The following is a 21,769-nucleotide window of genomic DNA, read 5'->3' as shown; positions in this document are numbered from 1 at the left end:
CCACTCCCTGTGGGTAAGATATCCTTACTTTTTTATCACTTGCTACTTATAACGAACATGTATACTTGCATGTAACACAATTTCAGTCAACAAAAAGGAAAAAGGCAAAAGTTTGAATGTGTTTGATTGTTTTTAGGGTTGTAAGACGAGTATTTGGACTTGCAAGCTATTACGACTTAGGTCTAATACTCGGGACTATGATTAGATATTACACCCAAGTAGTCTTTTTAATCCATTTTTTTTGTGAAAAGGTTTTAAATATTTACAAGTGTTTTAAGTGGAAGACGAATACTTGGACTTGCAAGCTATTACGACTTGAGTCTAGTATTCAAGACTATGATTGGACATTACACCCAAGTAGCCTTTTTCTTCCAATTTATTGTGAAAATAATTTAATTTCTAAGATAAAAATAATTATTTAACTTAATGTTTATTGTCGTGAGAACATCAAAAATAATTCGAGACAAAAATAAAAAGTATCATGCACATAAAAATAATAGAGAAATAGAAATAAAAATGGGCTACAAAATAAGAATCACAAAAGATTGGCCCAAGGCCCAAATATACACTAACCCTAATTATATATAAAAAAAGAATAAATGGACAAAGCTATAACATGGGGAAGTCTCCCCATTCACAATTATGATCTATATTTAAAAAAAAAATGTATGTTAACTTAATTAATATAATTAAATAGATGTTGACTTTTTCAAAATAAAAAAAAAACAAATTCATAGTCAAATGAAAAAAAATCTCTTCATTCACTTTAAAACCCAATTGAGTAGAAACCAAGATATAACTCTCTTGTTAAAAGAAAAATCGAAAAAAAAAAACTCACATTCTCCCTTTCATGAAACAACAACTATCAACATCAAATAACCTTTTCAATTTTAGGAAATTTGGCAAAAATGAAACAGAATCAAAAATCAGTCGAATTAAAATATATGCCGACCAACTATTTGACATGATTGTTGATTCAATGGTTGCACAAGTTTGTTGCGTATGTAGCGATTTTTGATGATGGTATGGCATCCGAGGGACGTGATCCTAATAGCAGTATGCGGTTGTGGCTTCGCAAAAAATAGAGCAACTTTGTGTGTGTTTGGTTTTGATTTTCGATTCTGAGCTATTGTTGTTTTTGACTTTATGGAGAGTCTCTTCTCACTCTCTATTTCATTTTATTTTCATATTTGTTTCTTGGTTTATGTTTATATGTTGTGATAATGGCGAAGGTGTTAATTTGGTTGAAGGTGCGGTTTGTTGATCGAATGGTTGTTGTTATGGAGTTTTGCATATGGAGATGTAATGATTAAGTGTTTTGTTATGGTAGTTAGAAGGGTATTTTAGCAAGTTGTGTATGTGTGATTATGGTGTGTTACTGGTTTTTATTGTGAAGGAGAATAGTGTTTGAGGTGTTTATATGGTTTATGTAGGGTGTGTGTTTGGAGTGACTATGAAGTTATATGGTGTTGGTTGTGTTTTGTGTAAATGAGGGTGGTGTAGTAATGGAGTTTGGGGGATGGAAGAAGGAAGAAGGTGGGGGAAGTTCACGCATGAACAGTGAGGTGGAAGGAGTTTATTGTTGTGCATGAAGTGAAAATAGCGCTAACATTTTTTACTACATAGAGGACATTAATGGTGTTAGTTGAATAAGGAAGGTTTATGTTGGTGAGAATGTTTGTGAAAATGAGAGTATGATGTGAGTTGAATGAAATGAAAAAATATGATGGTCTTTTGGTGTGAGAAGGAGCTTAGTGAAGATAAGAGTGGCTAGAAGTCATGTTTTTCTTTCTAAAGCTCTTTATTAGTTTTCCTTTTCAATTTTTTTTCATGCCCAGTTTCAAGAATTCAATTGGACGATTGTTATTGGTTGGTTTCCCATTTTCTTTCATTGGTCACTATCACTATTTATATTGCAAACCAGGGCTACAATTTTAATTAAAACCCCTAAAACACCTTAGATATTTCCTCTAGATATTTTTGTGATTAAAATGAGTTTAAACAATTAAATTAAACAAAATTCTAATAAAAATCAAATGATTATGTATTTATCTCTATTTATTTTTTCTTAATATTTTGACTAAAAAACAAAAATAAAAGAAATTAAAATGAATAAAAATCGGGCACGAAAATGCGTAAAAAATAAAATTAACGCATTAAAATGATCTACATGAAACAAAGTTCTATAAAATGGATAGATGCGGATCAAATCTCGCAGTAAAAAGTACCAGGTTGAAAATGCTCACGTTGATCAAAATGTGACCGTCCAAAGAGTCAAAAAATTTAAGCGATCTCACTAGGCTAAATCATGCGAGTCGTAGATCAATAAAATAGACAGCTGCAGGCCCGATCTCAAAGTTTTTACCCGCTAATTTTACACGCATTTGAAGATTGATTTAATTGGTCTGTCTATAGAACCGGAATTTTATTCTAGTAGACTTTTTAAGCGTTATGCTTACATGAATTCATGTTATGATAGGAAGATGATGAAAATATCATAATGAATGAATGAATTTATTGATCTAAGGGCAAAACTGCGGTATGACAAATAGGAAGACATAAACACAACTAAGCAAGCTACTCCGAATCATCATCATCATCATTTCTGAACACCCCAAAGGGCATGTGAGATCCAATTTTAGTGAACATTTAGCCTAGAGCATTCATTTTTTATCATCATTTTTATGCCTCTTCATAATCTTTTTGAGGAGAGCTTCAAATGGATTAGTTATTGGAATTTCAAAATCAAAATCTTCTTTGATATCTATTCCCATTTGGTTTAATGTGCTATTTCCTATCCTAATGTATTTTTGGTTAGCTTCCTCTCCCTCAAAGTTGAATTCGACGTGTTCCAAAAAAATTGTTACCAACCCACCATATGGTCATGCCATATCCATAGCCTTGATGTCAATTATGCGAACTATTACAATATCCCAATTTGTTTCCAATCTATTTGTAATTTTATAGATCGCGGTGACCTCGATCTTATATAATTTTCCAAAATTATGTTTCTTTGGAGCAAGGATATGTGAGACCACATGATGTGTACGATGAATATTAGGTAATACTTCCATCATGTTGAAAGCGGTACGGATGATAGAATCAGGATCAAGAAGGAAATAAATAGTAGCGGGAAAATAATAATATTTGATACCTTCAATTTTTCGTTATGAGGAAGGGAGATTGCAGATCTCAGTGAATTCTTTAAGGGTCATATATATTTAGTGCTTCTTTACTTTTCTAGTGTTGATTCCTCCAACAATCTTAGGTTAGAGTAAAACATAATCAATTATGCTGGATACACTTCATATGGGACATTATAGATGAAACTCTTGAAATATGCATCTTCAAACCACTTTAAAAAAATCACAATCCTTTAAAATGTCTCTATCATGTGATACTATTTGAAGATCTTCCTTCTTTCAAAATCTCGGTTGAACCAAGCCTCTTGCTCTTTAGACGAAAATATTTATGAGGAGTAACCAAAGTTTGAAGACTTTTCAGAGGTTTTGATTCCCTTGGGAGCCATTGATGATGATGATAATTACAAGAGAAAAATCATACACAAGAAGAAAGAAGAAGAAAAATTCAAGAAAGGGATGAAAAATGAGGGATGAGGTGATACTTGTTTATATTCATTCGCTTTAATTGATTATTTTTCCTTAATAATTGATTATGGAATTAGTTCAGTGATTCCCTCATGATTTAATTGCGGTCGGCACGCTCTGATCAATGCAATAATTGATTATTCTTTATGTCTAATTGATTATGGGGAACAAAAATTTGAATTTTGAATTTGAATTTTCCCTAATTGACTATGCCTTAGGTATAAGAAATTATTAATTATTTTTTAGCTTCTCTTGTTCCTTTTGGGTCTTGGTTTGACATTGAGCCTTGGAAAACTTCTTTTGTCACCTTTTTGCTTTCAATTTGCATCCATTTGCTTGAGAAACATCTTACACTCCACTGAAATGTTAATAGGGATAATTTTAAATGACTAGACATGTAAGAAACCACTTTATAGAGGATCAATCAAAGTTTTCCAATTTTTCAACCTATATTTAGTGTACTGCCTCAAAACCTCAAGAAACCTTGAGAAAAACTCCCTATCAAGAGGGTCGACAAACAAACATGAAAAGTCCATCTCTTTGGATCAATAAATACGAGATCTGGAAAAATATCAACTAATATAGTTACCAACAATTGTTGGATCCAAAATCATCTGGACCAATAAGACTATTGAGCACCACCTTCAATGCCAACAAACAACTAGGTAAAAAATAACTTGTTGAACACCACCGTCGATGCTAACACACTATTGAGCATTACCATAAATGCTAGTAACATGAACGAGCACCACCATCAATGATTTAACAAAAAAGTAATGAACATCACCATCAATTCTTGTTGATCACTATCATTAATGCTAACAAAACACATTTTTGAGCCTCATCACTGATGCTAACAACAAACACCACTAAGATAACCATGGACCAACAAACTTCTTTGTATATGCTTTGAAAAATGTTATGGAACTTTTCCAATCAGTCTCTTGAAAGTTGCAAAGAACTTCCTACAAAACAGAATTAGGTTTTCACCTTTGGTACCCAAATCTTTGAGTCAGGGTGCATTAGTGGCTCTAAGAGGTCTAGAGTTATTCCCTTTATACCATCTTAGTTTATCATAGAAAAAAGGATCTAAATGACCACATTTATTACAAAAATAACATTCATAAACAAGTTATTTCAATTTCTTTCGTTTTTAGTTATCTTAACAAATGATCTATCTAGGTTAAATCTTACTCCATATTTATCATAGTAGTGATTTTTTATAGGATTAAATCAAGATTTTATTTCCCCTTTAAAAATTTACTTATTGTTTAATACAAATCTTCTAGAGAATACATGGTGCATGAATCACATTTAGCTTATTTTAAGGATTCGTCTCTTATGCTAGCAACTCATACAAAGAATCTTATTGATATTTTCCAAGAATTCGGCATAATCCTTAAGATCATTAATTTTCTTCTCTAGCTTCTCAATTTACTTAGAAATCTTAACACCGAGCTTAACTAAATGATTATGAGATAGAAAAGTTACCTCAGAGTCATCTTCCTTTAAAGCATTGATGCATACGTGATCAGTTTCACTCTTTTTGTCTAATGAAACACCAACATTTTAGAGGTTTAGTCTAATGAAATGACCTACTCCTCTCCCCAAGAATTATTTCTTACGATTTTCCATTATCTTGTGAGCTCTTAACAGGATATGCCCACGAAACTCCTTACACAAGGATTGAAGTTTTTCAATGGCTAACTTCCCAACCAAAATGGTGTTTTAACTACAAAAACCTCCATAACCAATTGAGATATTTTTGACAGTAGACTAAGCTTACAAACCAATTGAGAGTTTTTAACATATGGATAAGCTCCCAAACTAACTGAGAGTTTTAAGTACAAAGACCTCCCAAACCAAACAGAGCTTTTACTTGGTTTATCTCAACAACCAAATGAGATATTTTTACTTGGTTTAGATTACAACCAAAAAAAACTTTCTCCCAATGAGAAATTACAATTATACTTTTAACCTGCACCTTCTGGACCTTCACTAGAAGATATTGTCAAACAAATGGCTGCAAATAATCTCCAGTTTCAACAACAAGTAGATTCTACTTTAAAGACTTTGCAAACACAGATTGGGCAGCTTGCCACTTTGGTGAATGCCATGCAACAAGCTCAAGGATCAAACCAACAACCCTTGGAAGAACATTCTTTTTTTCAAATAGATTTGATTTCTGAAATTATTGATGATACTTGTAGTGATTTGTTTGCATCTGATTTTCCATCATTGTCTGGTTTTGATGATGTTTATTCTTGTGATATTTGTACTAAAACTAAAATTTGCTCTGTTTGTGCTGAAATTGAGGCTGCCTTGCAAGTTGATATTCTTACTGCAGATGAGGTTGCAAATAAAGTTGTTCATGTAGATAAAGCTCTTGACATCCCGGCTGCCCCCAAACACTCCTTCTATTGAGCAGCCACCTTCCCTCGAGCTGAAGCAACTTCCTGAAAATATGAAATATGCTTATTTAGAGATGAATGAAAAACTACCGGCTATAATTTCGTCTAACCTTGATTTCGATCAAGAAAATAAGCTTTTGCAGGTTTTAAGGAAGCATAAAAAGGCATTTGGTTGGACATTGGCTGACATTCCAGATCAGATCACCTTCACGTGTCCATTTGACACTTTTACTTTTAGAAGATTCTTTGATCCTGGAATAAAAGGCGAAGATACTAATAAAAATTTCAAGTTCAATGGACATTACCCAAAGCTATTCCGTGACAGCCCCACTTTGGAAGAAGAAAATGTATAATTTATCTCTTTGGAAAAGGCTGCTTATGTGATCACATATCCTCCTTGACTACTCGGGTGTGTTCTTTCCTCTCTCTTCTCTCTCTTATTTTATGTTTGTTTATTTCATTGAGGACAATGCATATTTTAAGTGTGGGGGAGGGAATACTTTATTTTATTTGTTTTGTTTTCTTTGTTTTGTTTTCAGTTTTTCTCTGTTTTGGTTTTTATTTTCTTTCTTAAAAAAATAAAAAGATGCATCTACTTGAAAGTTTTAGGCTATAGGTTACTTTGAGTCGAGTTTGCGGAGACTTGGGAAAAATTCACAAGATCGGTATTGTTTTAACACCGTAAGTCTCCTGCATATGGAAATTGAGTTGAATTTTTATTATGTTTTAGCCTTACATTCTCATCCTCTGACAACTCTTGAGTAGTTTATTTCAGCAGTCAGCATCATCTCACACACACTCTACGCAGGGAAGCCGATGAATATAAGTGAGTGTTCCGAAAAAAAAAGAGAAAAAAAAATAAAGGAATGCACCTTCTAAGTTTGGTGACCCTCACCCGGTCACTTAACCCAACGGTTGTGGAACCTTCAAAAAAAAGTTGGAAATAAGACTCTTTTGTAGTTGGTTCAGCGGTTTCTGGTGCTGAACTTGGTAGAGCGGATTACGGTCTGATCCCCCGCAACTACAATTGAGTAAGCAAATGGTTATGCCACATTAGTACTAGAATCCCGTGCAAAAAGGATCAGAGTCACTAACCGGTCACCTTGCTATGAGTATGTGGAGATAACGGGCTTAATGTGATTGCGCCTGAATGAAAAAGAGCAAAAAGAAGGATGAGTAAGTTAGGCTTTAATATAATAACATGATTCGAGTTGATTTGTGTATTCAGGAGGTTTATGTTTGCATAACTGTGGATTAGTGTTCTTACAATGTCCTTAGTGTGCAAGATTAGTACCTATCGAAGCAAACTTAACCAAAGATGACTTGTAGCCTAGAATGAGTAACCGTTGATGTGTCTGTGTTTTGTTTTGTTTTTCATTTTGCTCGGAGTGCTAAAGTTCAAGTGTGGGGGAATTTGATCAGTGCATTTTGGATGCACGTTCTTCCATGTTTGTACTTAAGCATTTCTTCGGTTTGCTTTGATTATTTTTATGTTTTAATGTGTTTTCATAATTTATGTTATTTTTGCACTTATTTAATTTTCGTATTTAATTTTCAGCATTAGCAGCTTTCGCGAGAAAAATCATATCTTGAGCTAGGAGTATCGGATTGAGACGTGCTACAAGTCGATGGAAAGCTAAGAAAAATATCTACAACTTTTGTTCAAAAGTCGAGAGCTGAATCAGATAGTAGCAGGGACAGAAAATTCGTTGAAGTTGCAGCATTAGTTTTATTTAAATTTTGGGTCATTAGTTTTGGGTTTGGGTTATGTTTTCGATCCAGTTGGGTTGTAAACCAAATTCCTTGTTTTCCATATACCTAGCAGCCGCATAACATTAGGATAAGGACTATTCACGAAATACTTGGAAGCTTTGGCAAGAATTCTCATGAAGAACTAATCGATCCAAACAATTTGCTGTATTCGGGTTCCGATACCTTGAGATTTTAGTAATTCTTATTCAGGTTTTTTATTCCTTTCAATATTAATATATGTATTTTGTTTGCTTAATCCGATTTACATATGCTATATTTATTTAATCCGATTGATTGTGTGATCCTAACTATAGTCACGATTTCGTTTGCTTAATTCGTTATCGAGTCCGTTTAATTCATGTTTGCTTAATTCATGAAACTTAGACCCGTTTGTTTAATTCGGATAATAGGAACATACAACTTATACTATCAATTGCGCTTGTCAGTTGATATTATAATCGAATAGGAATAGTTAATCTGCGGTTAGAATTACGATAGTCGATGATAGGCAAAGACCGAATCAGTAAATTGTTGCTACAGCTTATTTCAATAATCACTTATTTTAATCTATTTTTTTTAATTGAATCCTAAACCAACCAAAACCCCATTAATCATTACTATCATTGGTTAATTCATTAAAGAATCCTTGTGAGAACGATAATCCGAGTCAATTTGTCGCTAACTACGTTTTGTCAAAAATACTCGTTTTTGATCCGCGCGCGACAGCGGATCAGCCTTCTATTTATAGGACAAAAGGTGGCTAAAAGATACAAATAATCCATATACTTTTCAATGTTGATAATTGATTATGCACATTCAATAATCGATTATCAAACCCAAAAATCAAAGGTTTTGATTCTAAGTTGTTTCCATCCAATCAATAAGGGACTTCTACAACAGTTGACATTTTCCATCATTGTTCATCCTCATATCAGATACTTCATAAATATTGTATGCTTTAGAAGTATAACATTGCTTTGCATAATTTCATTAATAATCTTCAAATTTCTGACCTGTAAAGTATACCTACAAAACACTAAGGTTTCACCTTCAGTGCCCATAATTTATTGGGCCAAAATGAAATATTCCGAGAAGATCTAAGGTGGTTGGTTACCTTTAGATCTTTGAAATTTATCAAAACAAAAAAAAGGTTCTAAATGTCCTATTCTCTTACACTATGTGCAGTTATAAACCTGGCGCCTCTTTTCCTTATGATCTATACCTTTCCTAGGTTTTCTATCTTTTATATCCTAGTCAGTTTTTATTTATGGAGAATATTTGACATGATAATATCAGGTCAACCTTTTCTTTCCCTTGGGTAAACTTTCCTAGAGTTTCGCGAAGATCATATACTTGTTCTACAAGTAAGTCACAATTCTTACATTTTCCTTTGGAATTTCTAAGCTTCGTTATTTGTATCTAAAATAATTCATTTATTTCTTTGAGATGTATTAGCGATTCCTTAAGACCTAGGATACATTCCCTTATTTATAATTTTCTTCCACTAATTGACCTATCATTATAGACATTTAATCATAAGATGGTTGATACCTAGAATATTATTTTCCTTGTAGGATGCGTTTAAGCATAATTCATCTTCTTCGTTGGAAGATGATCCTTTCACATTTCTCCCTGAGGTTGATGTCTGTCCTCTTCCTCTTTGTTCAGGTATTGAATAAATTCTTCTTATTCTTCTTTGTCATTCCTTGAACTAGAGGGTCCTTAATTTGATGTTGAATCTTTTAAGGATCATTCAACAGCTGAGTATTTTATTTTGAATAAATCTACCGGAGTAGAATGCTAGGAGTATGGAAGTTAATGATTCTTTGGTTTTTGCTTCTTAATCTTTGAATAGTTGAACTAGTTTGTTTAACTTCTATATAATTTCCATCTTTTTTTATGTTTCCTAAAATTCATGAAGGCCCCCATCTTTTGATTTAATATTTGGACTAAGCTTCCAATTCCAAACTCTTAGATATTTGTTATTGATACAATTGCCAACGTACTTCCCAATACTCATATGTTTTGGAAAAACATTTGAGAGTGGTATCTTCATCTTCTTTGCCTCGTGTTTTCTTCTTCTCTTGTTAGATACATGGAAGAGCTACATATATCATTTCAAGAGTATCCCACATTTTCTTAGTGGTTTTAAAATGATGAACATAATAAATTTTACTATCATCTAGAGACATTGTTATAAAGTTCTTGCTTTTAAAATCTATCTCAAGTTTTCTCTTTTTCTCTTTTATCCAAAGGGAGTTGGGTTTATCTACTACTTCATCATTTACTTGATGAATGAGGATAAACAAACCATTGATTAATGTTTTTCACAATTAATGAATTATACTTTGAAGAAAAGTTTTAAACCTAGATTGCCAAATATTAAATTTTCTATCATTAAAAAGTGTTGGCGTGTTTATAAAAGGTTTCTTGTCAGAAGTCGTCTTCCTCCTCAGAGGATTAGTCCTTAAACAAGAGTTAAACTCTGATGCCAATTGTTGGACATGTGACTTCACACACATGAGGGGGGGGGGGGGTGAATTGCGTGGTTCAGAAAAACTTGGTTTTGTAAAACATTTTGGAATATAGTCAGAGTTTAAAAACATTTTGAAAATGTTTAAATGTTTAAGCAACGAAAAATAATTGCAGAAAGTAAATCGCATAAAATAAAAAGTTAATGGAAAGAAAGAACACCAAAAAACTTTAGAGGTACAATCAATTCAAGAAAGCAACCTACTCCTCTTCTAAAGAATTGAGCTTGAGAATGTCCAATAAACTTTGAGAGTTTTTAATAGGTAATGCTCACGAACCCCCTTATATCAGGAAAATGGTTCTCTTCTAAATAGTGGATTGAAGCGATTAGTCTTCTTTTCTCAAACGGTAGATCGAAAGGGTTAGTCTTCTTTCCATAACAACCTTTGAGCAGTTACTCTTGAAGCTTCTAAATGATCTTTGTAAGATTTTACCAAAGGTTGAGGTCACAAAGCTTAAACCTTGTTTTACACGGGCTTACCAATAACCCAAGAGATTTTAATATCAGGCCAATCTCGAACCTTATCCAAGATTTTAATATTAGGCTAATCTCGAACCCAACCTTGGTTTTACCACGGGCTAACCAAGCACCTATGAGATTTTACCAAGGGATAATCTCGAACCTATCAAGCTTTTAATCACAGACTAAGCTTGAACCTAAACAAAGTCTTGATCACACAATCCCAAACCAAGTGCTTTTACAGGTTTAACTTCTAACCCAAACAATAGAACTTTCTCAGAGAAGCATTTTGGCTAAACTATTAGTGAGAGAAAGTAAAACAACTTTTGTAAAGAGAGAGAGAAATGTTAAAACACGATTCTAGATTGTTTGAAATGATGGAATGGGCCTCTATTTATAGGCTAGAGGTTGGCTCAAAAAGAAAATTGATTTTAATGCCTTTTTAGACAATCTAATTGATTAGAACATAATGCTGATCGATTAGCCACTCCAAAGGTAATAGATTACCAGCTCAAAATAGGAAGAAAAAGATATATAGTTGTTGTACCTCATTAAGATGTTGTCGTAATTGTTTAGAGCTTAATTTTGAACTAATCTAATCGATTATACAAGTGTTCTATTCGATTAGAAAAGGAAAAACTTTGCCCACAACAATTTTGATTGCTCTTAATTCATCTGGAACAATTTTAAGACATTTTTTAATACATTTTCTTGATAAAAATCATTTTGAAAATACATTTTAGTGTGTGTGTGTGTGTTTTAGCCATGTACTTTTACGAGAATGCTATTTTTCTTTACACAATATTCACACAGATTAAGGTAGGGCTTCCTTCCACTTCAAGACTTTCTTAGATGCTTTCTTTTATAGACACTTGCTCTAGTTTATATGAGATGAAGCTTGAGCTTATATTCCATTTGGTTGCCATCTTCGAATAGTTAAGTCCATCAAACCATAATACTCAGGTTTGCATCTTTATCAGTCTAATCATTTATGGTTGACTTATTAGAGGACATTTGAGTAATTATCAATAAGTTTTCGTCATCAAAAGTTCAACAAAAGTTTATGTCCTTGTTAAAAGCAGATCACCTGCAAAATAAGGTTCTACACGCCTTCCTCAAGAGGGCCGATTCTTTGGTCTTCTATATTTACTAAGTTTGAACTATTAGTATGCAAAGGGTGTGATTCGCTCCTTAAATTGGGGGAGTGTGACAATGATTAAAGAATTCTCCTAATTCTCTAAAACCTATCTCAACATGTCACTGCTGTAAAATGACCAAATTAGGTATGTGGAGAGCTTACCCGTGTTGTGCTTGACATTGCCCATGTTGGGTTTGAGCTCACTTGTTTTCTTTTGAATACTCTCTAGGATCATAGCAGGTTCTAATCCTAAAGGTCCAAGTCCAAATGGTTCAAAATGGATCTGGACCCTTATGAATATATTGTAACAATACTCATTTGGTAGATTAGGATTTTTTACACATATTGTAGACGTTTGGATTGTTGCACTAACCGAGTTGAAATTCGAACTCCAATATCTTTTTATAAGGTAGTGATCATAAATGAGACGTGGTCCATCCTCTAGAGCTTTAGTGTAAGCTTCTTCACTTGTAAAATAAACTAGAAAATAGTCTCTTTTTTTTCAAATCTATAATACTAATGACTCATTCCTCACCCAAATCTATTTCAAATGTATCTTCAAAGCTTTGCATCCAATACACTGCCTCATAAGCTTAACAATAACCCTTTTCTCCAAAGGGCAATTGATTCTTAAATCTTCTCTTGAAGATAATATTAAGGAAAGACTATCATATATTTAGGTTTATTCTATTATGAAGATCGTCATTCTTCTGATTTTAGTGTTAATTTATATCTTCATTATTCTAAAAGTTGAATCTTGCTAGTATGTAGTAACTTTTAGGTTAAAAATAACTCATAAACAATTCAAATTAACAAGAGAAGGGGATATGGTAGAAAATTAATATATTAAAAAAATCACAACAACAATTTATTATTGAACCAAATCAAATTCAAAATAAAACAACTATGTAATCAAATAAAGAACCATATCAAGGTTAATTGCACAAGGTGATCGAAGAACATATCAAGTTTCCAAACTAGTTATTGTCATACCAAGTCTGTCCTTGAAGATAATCAATGATACTCTTATCAACTTGAAAAGCTTTAGTAAGAACCTCGTCAGAAATAGGGGGGTTAGATTTAAACAAAGCATTTGCAATAGTGATAACTCCTGGATTTTGACTGCTAAGTCCAGCGATGGCAACGGCGTTGCCATATCCCACATTTAGTTGAAAGTGAATTAGACCAATTGGGAACACAAACACATCTCCCTTGTTGAGAACTTTGGTGAAAAGACGATTTTTATCTTGATTGGAAGTGACAAATCCAACATAAAGAGTTCCTTCGAGAACGGTAAGGATCTCAGTCCCTCGAGGGTGAATGTGGGGTGGATTTAAACCTTTAGGGGCAAAATCAATGCGAGCCAAAGATATTCCAAGTGTGTTTAGTCCAAATAGTTGGTCTACAAATACTGGAGTCACTTGAGAGCCCAATGCATTTACGGGATTCCCAGGATCAATATGTTTGAAGAAATCTTCAGCTTTAACTAGCGCAGGATCTTTACAGAACTTTCCATTCACAAATACTGCAAATTATCAAAGCATAGCAGTAATATATTAAAAAGAAGAAAATAATATTAATTCTTAATTAAACCAAAAAAAATATTTAAATAGTAAGAATTTGGGAGGAATATATACATACCACCATCTTTAGGGTCTTTGATTGCAACACAAAAGTCTTGGAGAGGGCTTGGGTCATAAGCAAAGGAAACGGATGCCAAAGCCAAAATGCTAACAAGGAAGTAAAGAACTTTCATTTTGCAACTGACTACTACTCTTTAATGACTCTTGTTATTATGTAAATTATTATTTGCTGGTGAGAATTGATTTATGTTGCATGTATAGCTCTATATTTATAAGGTTGCAATATTGAAGTGGTTTGCATTTGATCTTTACAGTAATTAATTTTCTATTAAAGAATGAACCATTCTTTAACAACTACCGTGCTAAATCTTCCCAACAAAGTCAATCAAATTTTAAAATGGAAAGTTTTGGCTAAATCAAATTAAGATTTAGACTTCGTCTTATTTCTGGATATTTGATTATCACCAGTTGTGGTTTTTAATAAAGATGAAAATTGAATTGGTTTGCAATTGATCTTAACCTTAATTAATTTTGTATTTTATAATGAATCATTATTTCATAACTTGTATGTGTGCCTAATTGCCTCACCAAAGTCAAGAAAATTTAAAGGCATTAAGTTGTCTACTTGTACATGGTAGTTTTATTTTGGTATATTCTTGGCAAAATCAAATTAAAATCAGTAAAGACTTCTTCTTAGTTCTGACTTAACTTTTGAGATATTCGGTCACAATCATATAGCATCACGCTAATATATGTTCACAAGGCAGAATAGAAATATCATTTCAAAGTTACCCAGCCAATAAATAATTAACTTGGCTTTCACTGTAATCCAAAATATGAAAAATAAATAATAAAAAACATCTCACGCTAATTAAGAATGGTAGATAATTTTGCTTAAAAGGTGATGCATTGATCTCGCTATATATTATAGCTAGATATTTTATTTACTGGTTTATAATGTATTGGATGTATTGAAAATGAAAGATTGAAATGTTATGCTACCAGAATCCGGTCTGGTCAAATGGTCCAATAAGACGGATCTAATTTAAAGGTTTAATTCAAGAATTTGCGTCTATTCAAGCTGAAGAACATGTGAGTTCTCGCTGAGAAGTCCGCACTGAAGTAAAACATCACTCCATCTCAATCATTAGGGTCATCCAATAGTCCTTGTACAAGACGTCACGTTTACCTGAGACAACTATACTCTTTGTTCTATACAAGTCGTATCACATCAAGGTGCAATATTCATTACATACTTGCTAGTTCCGCCTCTTTGATTTTTTTGATTTGGTCTTTTGAATGTTAACTTTGTAGATACATCTCATTTCTAACAAATAAAAACGTCTATTATCGTACAAGAATCTTTTCACAACGGACATCCCTACTCTACTACTGTTAGCTCATAACTTTGACATCCACTAAAGAATCACCAAAAGGGAAATCCTGTGTTGAGATATTTCGACCAGAAGGAGATGTTCGACCATGTAGAGGTGTTTCGACTGGATAAAGATAATAAGAGTCAGCGTGCAGTTGTAGAAATATTTCTTAAAATGGTTGGAGACGGTTTTCGATTGGAGATTCAAAATTCAAATAAAGGATGAAACTTTGCTCTTATCTGAAACTGTTGAAGGTACACGTGGGGCATAATGGATAGGTACATCCATGCAATGTGCCATGTGTCTCGACGTGATTGAAGGGCCGTTAGAAACGGTTATTTCGATTAAGTATAAATAAAGGGTCTTAGTGTTAGGATCAAGTGTATGTGTCAAATTGTGTATAGAGTCTGTAAATTTACCAAGTACCCGTGTGAAGAGGAACCGTAAATTAAAAAATGTACGTTTGTTTACACCATTTTTAGTTATTTTAAAGCAATACAATTCATCTTTACTTTTCTTCCAGAAATACATTTCTTTACTTCTTTATTTCAAACCGTCTCCTTTTACTTCGTTATTTCAAACAGTCTTAATATTTCTTTGTTTTAAACACTTACTGTTTCCACTTGGTTATCATCATAGTCTTTTACAGTTTTTCTCCTTAATTCATATTAGCTTTTTACCCTAAGTTTTAATCCTTAGTCTATCTAATACTGTGGAAGTGTTCATGATTACTAAAATTCATTTTAACAACAGTTAGCACATGTCCTAGGATCAATCTGATCGATCCTGTGAGTAACCAAATTTAGAAATTTGGAAGATCAATGGTCGTTTACTAATTTTCAAGGTAAACAAATTAGCATACCAGGTGGGATTGTGCTAGTGTTTTGGGAATTGTTTTTAGTTTTGGTTGTTAAGTCATTTTTCCCTTTTTTCGGAAAGAATTCGTTGTATGTTATTAAGGAGTGGTAAAGTAGCCATAAACAACGAACAACGACCAAAGAGAGAATCACATACGAGGCTGGCAAATGTAAATGCACCAGATAACCAAAACTCTCAAAATCCATCAACCAGTAACATAACGCCCCTTTCTTCTTCGATAGGGGCGAACACGGCCGCAATGTACGTGTCTGAAATAGTTCCATTTATGGTGAGTTTGATTCCTACGCATTCGATCTCCCATACTAAACCGATTTTAACCTACATCGGGACTAGAGGGCCTCCACATACTCCCACGCCATATAGAGATATTCCAAACATGCCTTTGGTACCCCCTGGTTTATCAATACCATTTGGTAGTCAAGAATAGCCTTACGGAATGTCAACTTCAGTGATGTCCATTTTACACAACGTTGATTCTACTTTCTCAGAACCAGTGGTTTACATAAACACTCCAGTACAAGGGTATGGGGTTAACATGGGTCAAACTAACCAATCTTCGGGTTTGAGACACCAGACACAACTACCTAGTCTTACGAATAACTCTGAAGCAGTGTGGAGACAACAGATGGAAGAAAGTAACCATGAGATGGTCCAAATGTTGACCCAAACATTGACTACCGTATTAAATCCTCTGATTCAAAATACGGCTCAGTCGAATCAACAAATGACGGAGCAGGTGGCGTGAATGTCTGAATTCTTGGGTGTACCACAACCACAGCGACACCCTCCTAGGGATTGGGTTAGAGAAAACCAGGGGGCCACTTTTGAAGAAGACCTTACAATCAACCAGATCTCACAAAATCAAATGCAACCAGATATACCGAATCAGGGGGTAGGAGTAGTACCCCCTAAGATCGAACCATAAATACCCAGGGAACCAAGGGTAGTAATGGTAAATAGAAACCAAAACATCGATGATATCATACAACAAGTTCGACATTACGATTTGGCAGCAGATAATAATCTAGCAGCCATGGTCGAGAGGATTATGGTTCAAAATGGGGTAAATTTCGGTCTTCAAAGGCAAAATTATGCATCACTTCTGTCAGAGTATATCTTACAGGCAAAAGCACCCCCTAGAACCAAAATCCCCAAATTTACTAAGTTTTTTGGGGATACCATTGAATCCACTGTCGAGCACATGCCTAGATATTTAATTGAGGCAGGAGATATGTCAAACAATGAGAGCCTTAGAATAAAGTTTTTTCCAAGTTCTATCACCAAGAATGTCTTCACATGGTTCACCACCCTACCCTAAAGTTCGATCCACACTTGGAGATAAGTATGAGAGAATTGGCTAGTATCAAACGAAAGTTTACTGAGCCAATTGATGACTATCTGAATAGGTTTCGATTACTCAAAGCTAGATGTTTTACACCAGTTCCAGAGCATGAAATGTTCGAAATGGCCACTAGGGGCCTTGACTATTCGATTAGGAAGAAATTAGATACACAGTATTTGAGAGATATGGCCTAACTGGCTGATAGAGTTCGACAGTTAGAACGTTTGAAGGAAGAAAAGGCTAGGGCAAATAAAGGTAAAACGGTAGCCTATGTCGATTTCAGAAATGATGATGAAGGGTCCTGCCATGGACTTTCAGACTTCGATGATAACGAGATCGACTTTGCTGAATTGAAGCAGGGGCCACCATACGCGTGTAAAGTTTTGACCCCTTCGAATGGAAAAAACCCTATCGAACCAGAAAAGAATGATAAATTTCCTAAGAAAACTTATACTTTTGACGTGACAAAATGTGAAAAAAAATTCGATTTGTTAATCAAGGATGGTCAAATGATAGTACCCCCCGGTGCTAAAATACCTCCTTTAGAATAAAGAAAAGAGGGTTTTGCAAATACCATGGTTTTCTGGATCATAAAACATCTCAATATTTTCTTTTCAGGGATCTTGTGCAGTGCCATCCAAGAAGGGAGACTCAAATTTGGAGACAAAACACAGAGCCAGATGAAGATCGACTCCGATCCTCTACAAGTAGCTGATGCTCATTACACAAAGCCAAAGGAAGTGAACCTAGTTGATGAAGGAGAAGGGCGATCCAAAATGCAGTGGAATTTAAAATTTCTCCTTTAATGATCCTTACGAATGGGCATGATCAGTGATAGAATCGTTACCTCTTGTGGCGATTATAACCTTTGATGCAGATCTACGGAGCGACCAAGAACGTTGAACAATGACAACGCCTCTACTCAGTCCACACGAACGGATTCCTTCAATCTCAGTGCTAGCTGCTACGAATGAAGGCTTTGAGTGAGAGAGAGAGAGAGAGAGAGAAACGAAATTGCAACTTCTCTAATGCTTCTACACAAGGGTTCTATTTATAGAACCACTTGTGTGGGCTGCAAGCTAAAAAACCCACTCAAGTGTATATGGCCCGTATCTTATAATATGCCAAAATCACTTAAGCGCGTGGTACCTTACCATATTTCGTATTCTACTTAAGTGCTTCGTACCTTACGATGTTCTATAATTCACTTAAGGGACCGTACATTACGGTATTCCTTAGTTACTCTATCTCTTATCAATCTGTCCTTTGTGTGTGACCCTATAGGTTTTCGCGGCATTGGCAATTATATTAAATCACGTATTTAACATAATAAACAGTGAGCGGTATCTAGCAACACATCACTACTACCCAAGAAACGAAAATGTCATGTGATCTGACAAATCCTTCTGTGATAATATTTATGTGTACAATTACCCTTTTGCCCTTATATCTATATTGAACACAAGGCATAGACTGTGTCATCCTTGTCCAGTTCAATATTGGGCCCATAGACATTTATCCTGTTACGCAGGATGGGCAAATTCCATCTAGGTCACTCATGTACCTTAGCATGCTTCGTGGAGTATCCATCAACTGTCTTTATGGTCATCCAATAACGGACAACGTTTGATCAGCAATAAGGTACTCGACTCTACATCTAGGGTCCATAGTGGTTTCAGGTCGAAGGGTGGTATACACCATTATCACCATGAGAATAACTTATGACACTTTGCATAACATTCTATATAGTATTCTCATAGCGGGTCAATCCAGTATAAATATTACTCTTAATATTCATACCTATGTTTAAGACTTGATAACTCTTTATCCATGATCCATGAGATGTGATCATCAGTCTATAAATATAATAGTCTTCATGCTTTAATGTTATCCCACTTCACAATAAAGCTTGACTAAGGATACTTTAAGAATAGTGTCCTTATGTTTAATGTGATCTCATGATTAAGTCATACTTGATACATTAAACGGACTAGCTATTCTAGGGACTTTATTAAACAAACATAATAAAGAAAAAGCCTTTTATTATTAATAAATAATTCGATACAAGTACCAAAAGTATTGGCCTCTACGGCTTACACCAACAGTTGAAGTCACCGATGATTTCGACATGACTGAAGTCACTTAAGACTTTGTCAATGAACCTGTTATGGCTAAGGTTTCTGAATACCTTGACCATGAATATCTTAATGACTTAATTCAAAATGTTGTGGGAGATGCCACCAACAAAAACGCTGATGTCTATGACGTTGGGGACGCTGAAAGTTCCAAGCTGATGATAATCACCAAGGAAACCGCTGATGGTTTCATACAGATATACAAGGCCACTGAGGGCCTTCAATTACAATTTCAAAAGTTGGACATCACTGAAGACATCAACATGGAGGTTAATATGGTCCAGATATCCCATGAGACCTCCGTGGAAGTTGACGAGGAATGTCGACAGGAAGAATATAACAAAATCGCCTTCCCTAAAGAGGACAAAATGTTGTTAGACTTCCTCCGAAGGTGCCAGAAGAAGCAATCGGAAGTCATGTTGTGCCCTCAATGCAGTGTTGTGTTCGACAAGAAGGAGGCCCAAAATCTCGAAGGGGTAAGGAGAAAGAATCACCAAGAGGGTCACAAAGCTTTTTAAAATCATTAGGTCATTCAGCCCATAAGGGCTTTCGACCCTAGGAGATACTATGATCCAAGACGACCGATGGTGAAACTTAGTGAAGCCAAGCAAATAGGGACGGCTACTAAACCCATTTATTTCAAACCTAGTGCTAAGGTTTCGAATGGGAAGTGGGTAAAGCCAACTGATGGCAGGAAACACGATCAAGGGAAATGACAGAGCTTCTAAGTCGAAAGGGGTTCATCATTGGCTTACTGTAAGCAATTTCAGGCCGATAAAAGAACCTCTCATGTATCTGAAAACTATAAAGGAAACAACCCTATGACAAGATCTCAATGGAGAAGAACCAGATGACAAGGAAAGCCCAAAGGGATGCTGGTGAGAAAGACAAAGTTGAGTCTAGCACCAACGTGCCTGCAAAGCAAAGGGAAGCCTCAAGCTTTGACAAAAGAAAATTCAATGATCCAGCAGAGGCGGCCAGAGAAAGATATAATCAAGTGGTTGCTAAAGATGAAATGTTGACTGATAATTTCGACTCAGGATCTGAGGCTTCTCTAGATATTTTAGTCGGTGTTGTGTCTGTGATGCCCAGGGAGTTTGACCAGATCATAGAGGTCGAAGATACCGACAACATCACGGAGAGAGAAATGGCTGCTCATAAGCCAGTATGCTACTACATGATGAATAATGGTTGCGCTGAAGAGAAAAATGCCTTCTTCGAGAGAACCAATGAGGTTATGAAGAGTCATCTTAAGTCTCTCTTCATTACTGGAAAGGTCGAAGACGTTCCCATTAATAAAATCTTGGTGGGTTGTGGCGTGACCGTTAATTTGATTCCTCATCACATGCTAAGGAAAATTGGCAAGTATGACATTGATGCCAAACCTCATAATATGGTGCTTACCAACTATGAAGGTAAAGTGGGTTCCACCCTTGGTGTCATCCAAGTCGAATTAACCGTAGGAACGGTCACAAGATCTACAATGTTTATGATTGTGGAAACGAAGGCCGATTATAATTTGTTACTTGGAAGGGAGTGGATACATGGGGTCGGAGCTGTCCCATCCTCAATGCACCAGAGGATAATTATTTGGCGTCCAGATGGTATTGTGGAAAATATATCGGCAGATCAAGGGTACTTCAAAACCCCTATCAATCATACCGACAAACGCCAATTCAACAAGAATTTGGCCAATATTGCTTTCTGTGATTCAGCCGATTCTTCATTAACTCCTAATGACAATGTTTATTGTTCCCTGTAATTACACCCATACAATGGCTTTCGTTGGGACAGAGAAGTAGTGGGCAAATACAACATTGGATACTTAGAAGCGTCTGGAGTTGAACCCATAGATTGGGGAAGAGATTTCAGTGCTGATGACTGAGTTTGCAGCGCTAAAAAGGATTTCAGCTTACATAGCCGAAAACAAGCAACAATTGGCCTTAGAGGCCGAAGTCAAAAACATGGTTGTCGGGGCCAGTGAAGTTTCTCATCAAATATGTCCTGGGAAGGACTATGACCCAATGCCACCTGACAAAGGTCATAACGAAGAGCAAGGCCAAAGGCTCGATGCTAACTACGATGATGAGCCATTGGGTTTTGAGAAGGATCCGCTAGCAACAAACGTTAAAATGTTGGCTCAGGATCCACTTGAAGAAATAGACTTGGGAGAGGGATTGATAAAAAGGCCAACTTACATCAGCGCCAATATCCACCCTCAACTAAAATTCGAAGTAGTCCAGTTGTTGAAAGAGTTCAAAGACTGTTTTGCATGGGACTATGACGAGATGCCTGATTTGAGTAGAGATCTGGTCGAGTTGAAGCTGCCAATCAAACCTGGAAAGAAGCCTGTTAAGTAGAGCCCAAGGAGATTTGCACCCGCAATACTTTTGAAGATCAAAGAAGAGGTCGAAAGGCTCCTTCACTGCAATTTCATTCGCACAGCCAGGTATGTCGAATGGTTAGCTAATATTTGTACCTGTTGTAAAAAAGAATGGTACTTTGAGGGTTTGCATAGATTTTAGAGATTTAAATACTGCAACCCCAAAGGAT

The 21,769-nt window shown here is 35.1% G+C and overlaps 1 protein-coding gene across 1 annotated transcript; it reads right to left on the bottom strand.

Annotated features, from left to right (window-relative positions):
* Positions 1-12,747: 12,747 nt before the first annotated feature.
* On the bottom strand, positions 12,748-13,768 carry LOC127101335 (germin-like protein subfamily 1 member 17). The gene is made up of 2 exons (XM_051038718.1): positions 13,543-13,768; positions 12,748-13,426 (listed from the first exon to the last, which is right to left on the bottom strand). Exons 1-2 carry the CDS (start codon positions 13,655-13,657, stop codon positions 12,879-12,881), a joined length of 663 nt encoding a protein of 220 aa, XP_050894675.1. The 5' UTR covers positions 13,658-13,768; the 3' UTR covers positions 12,748-12,878.
* Positions 13,769-21,769: the final 8,001 nt, after the last annotated feature.

This window comes from Lathyrus oleraceus, chromosome 7, assembly GCF_024323335.1.
Source record: "Lathyrus oleraceus cultivar Zhongwan6 chromosome 7, CAAS_Psat_ZW6_1.0, whole genome shotgun sequence".
NCBI lineage: Eukaryota > Viridiplantae > Streptophyta > Magnoliopsida > Fabales > Fabaceae > Lathyrus > Lathyrus oleraceus.
Note: the sequence above shows the minus strand (reverse complement) of the source record. Positions and strands in the feature narration are given on the sequence as shown.

Excerpts from the sequence above, each read along its gene's own strand:
- LOC127101335 (XM_051038718.1), bottom strand. The coding sequence starts at position 13,657 with ATGAAAGTTCTTTACTTCCTTGTTAGCATTTTGGCTTTGGCATCCGTT. Across the intron at positions 13,427-13,542 it reads CAAAGACCCTAAAGATGGTG|TATTTGTGAATGGAAAGTTC; the intron begins GTATGTATATAT and ends GATAATTTGCAG.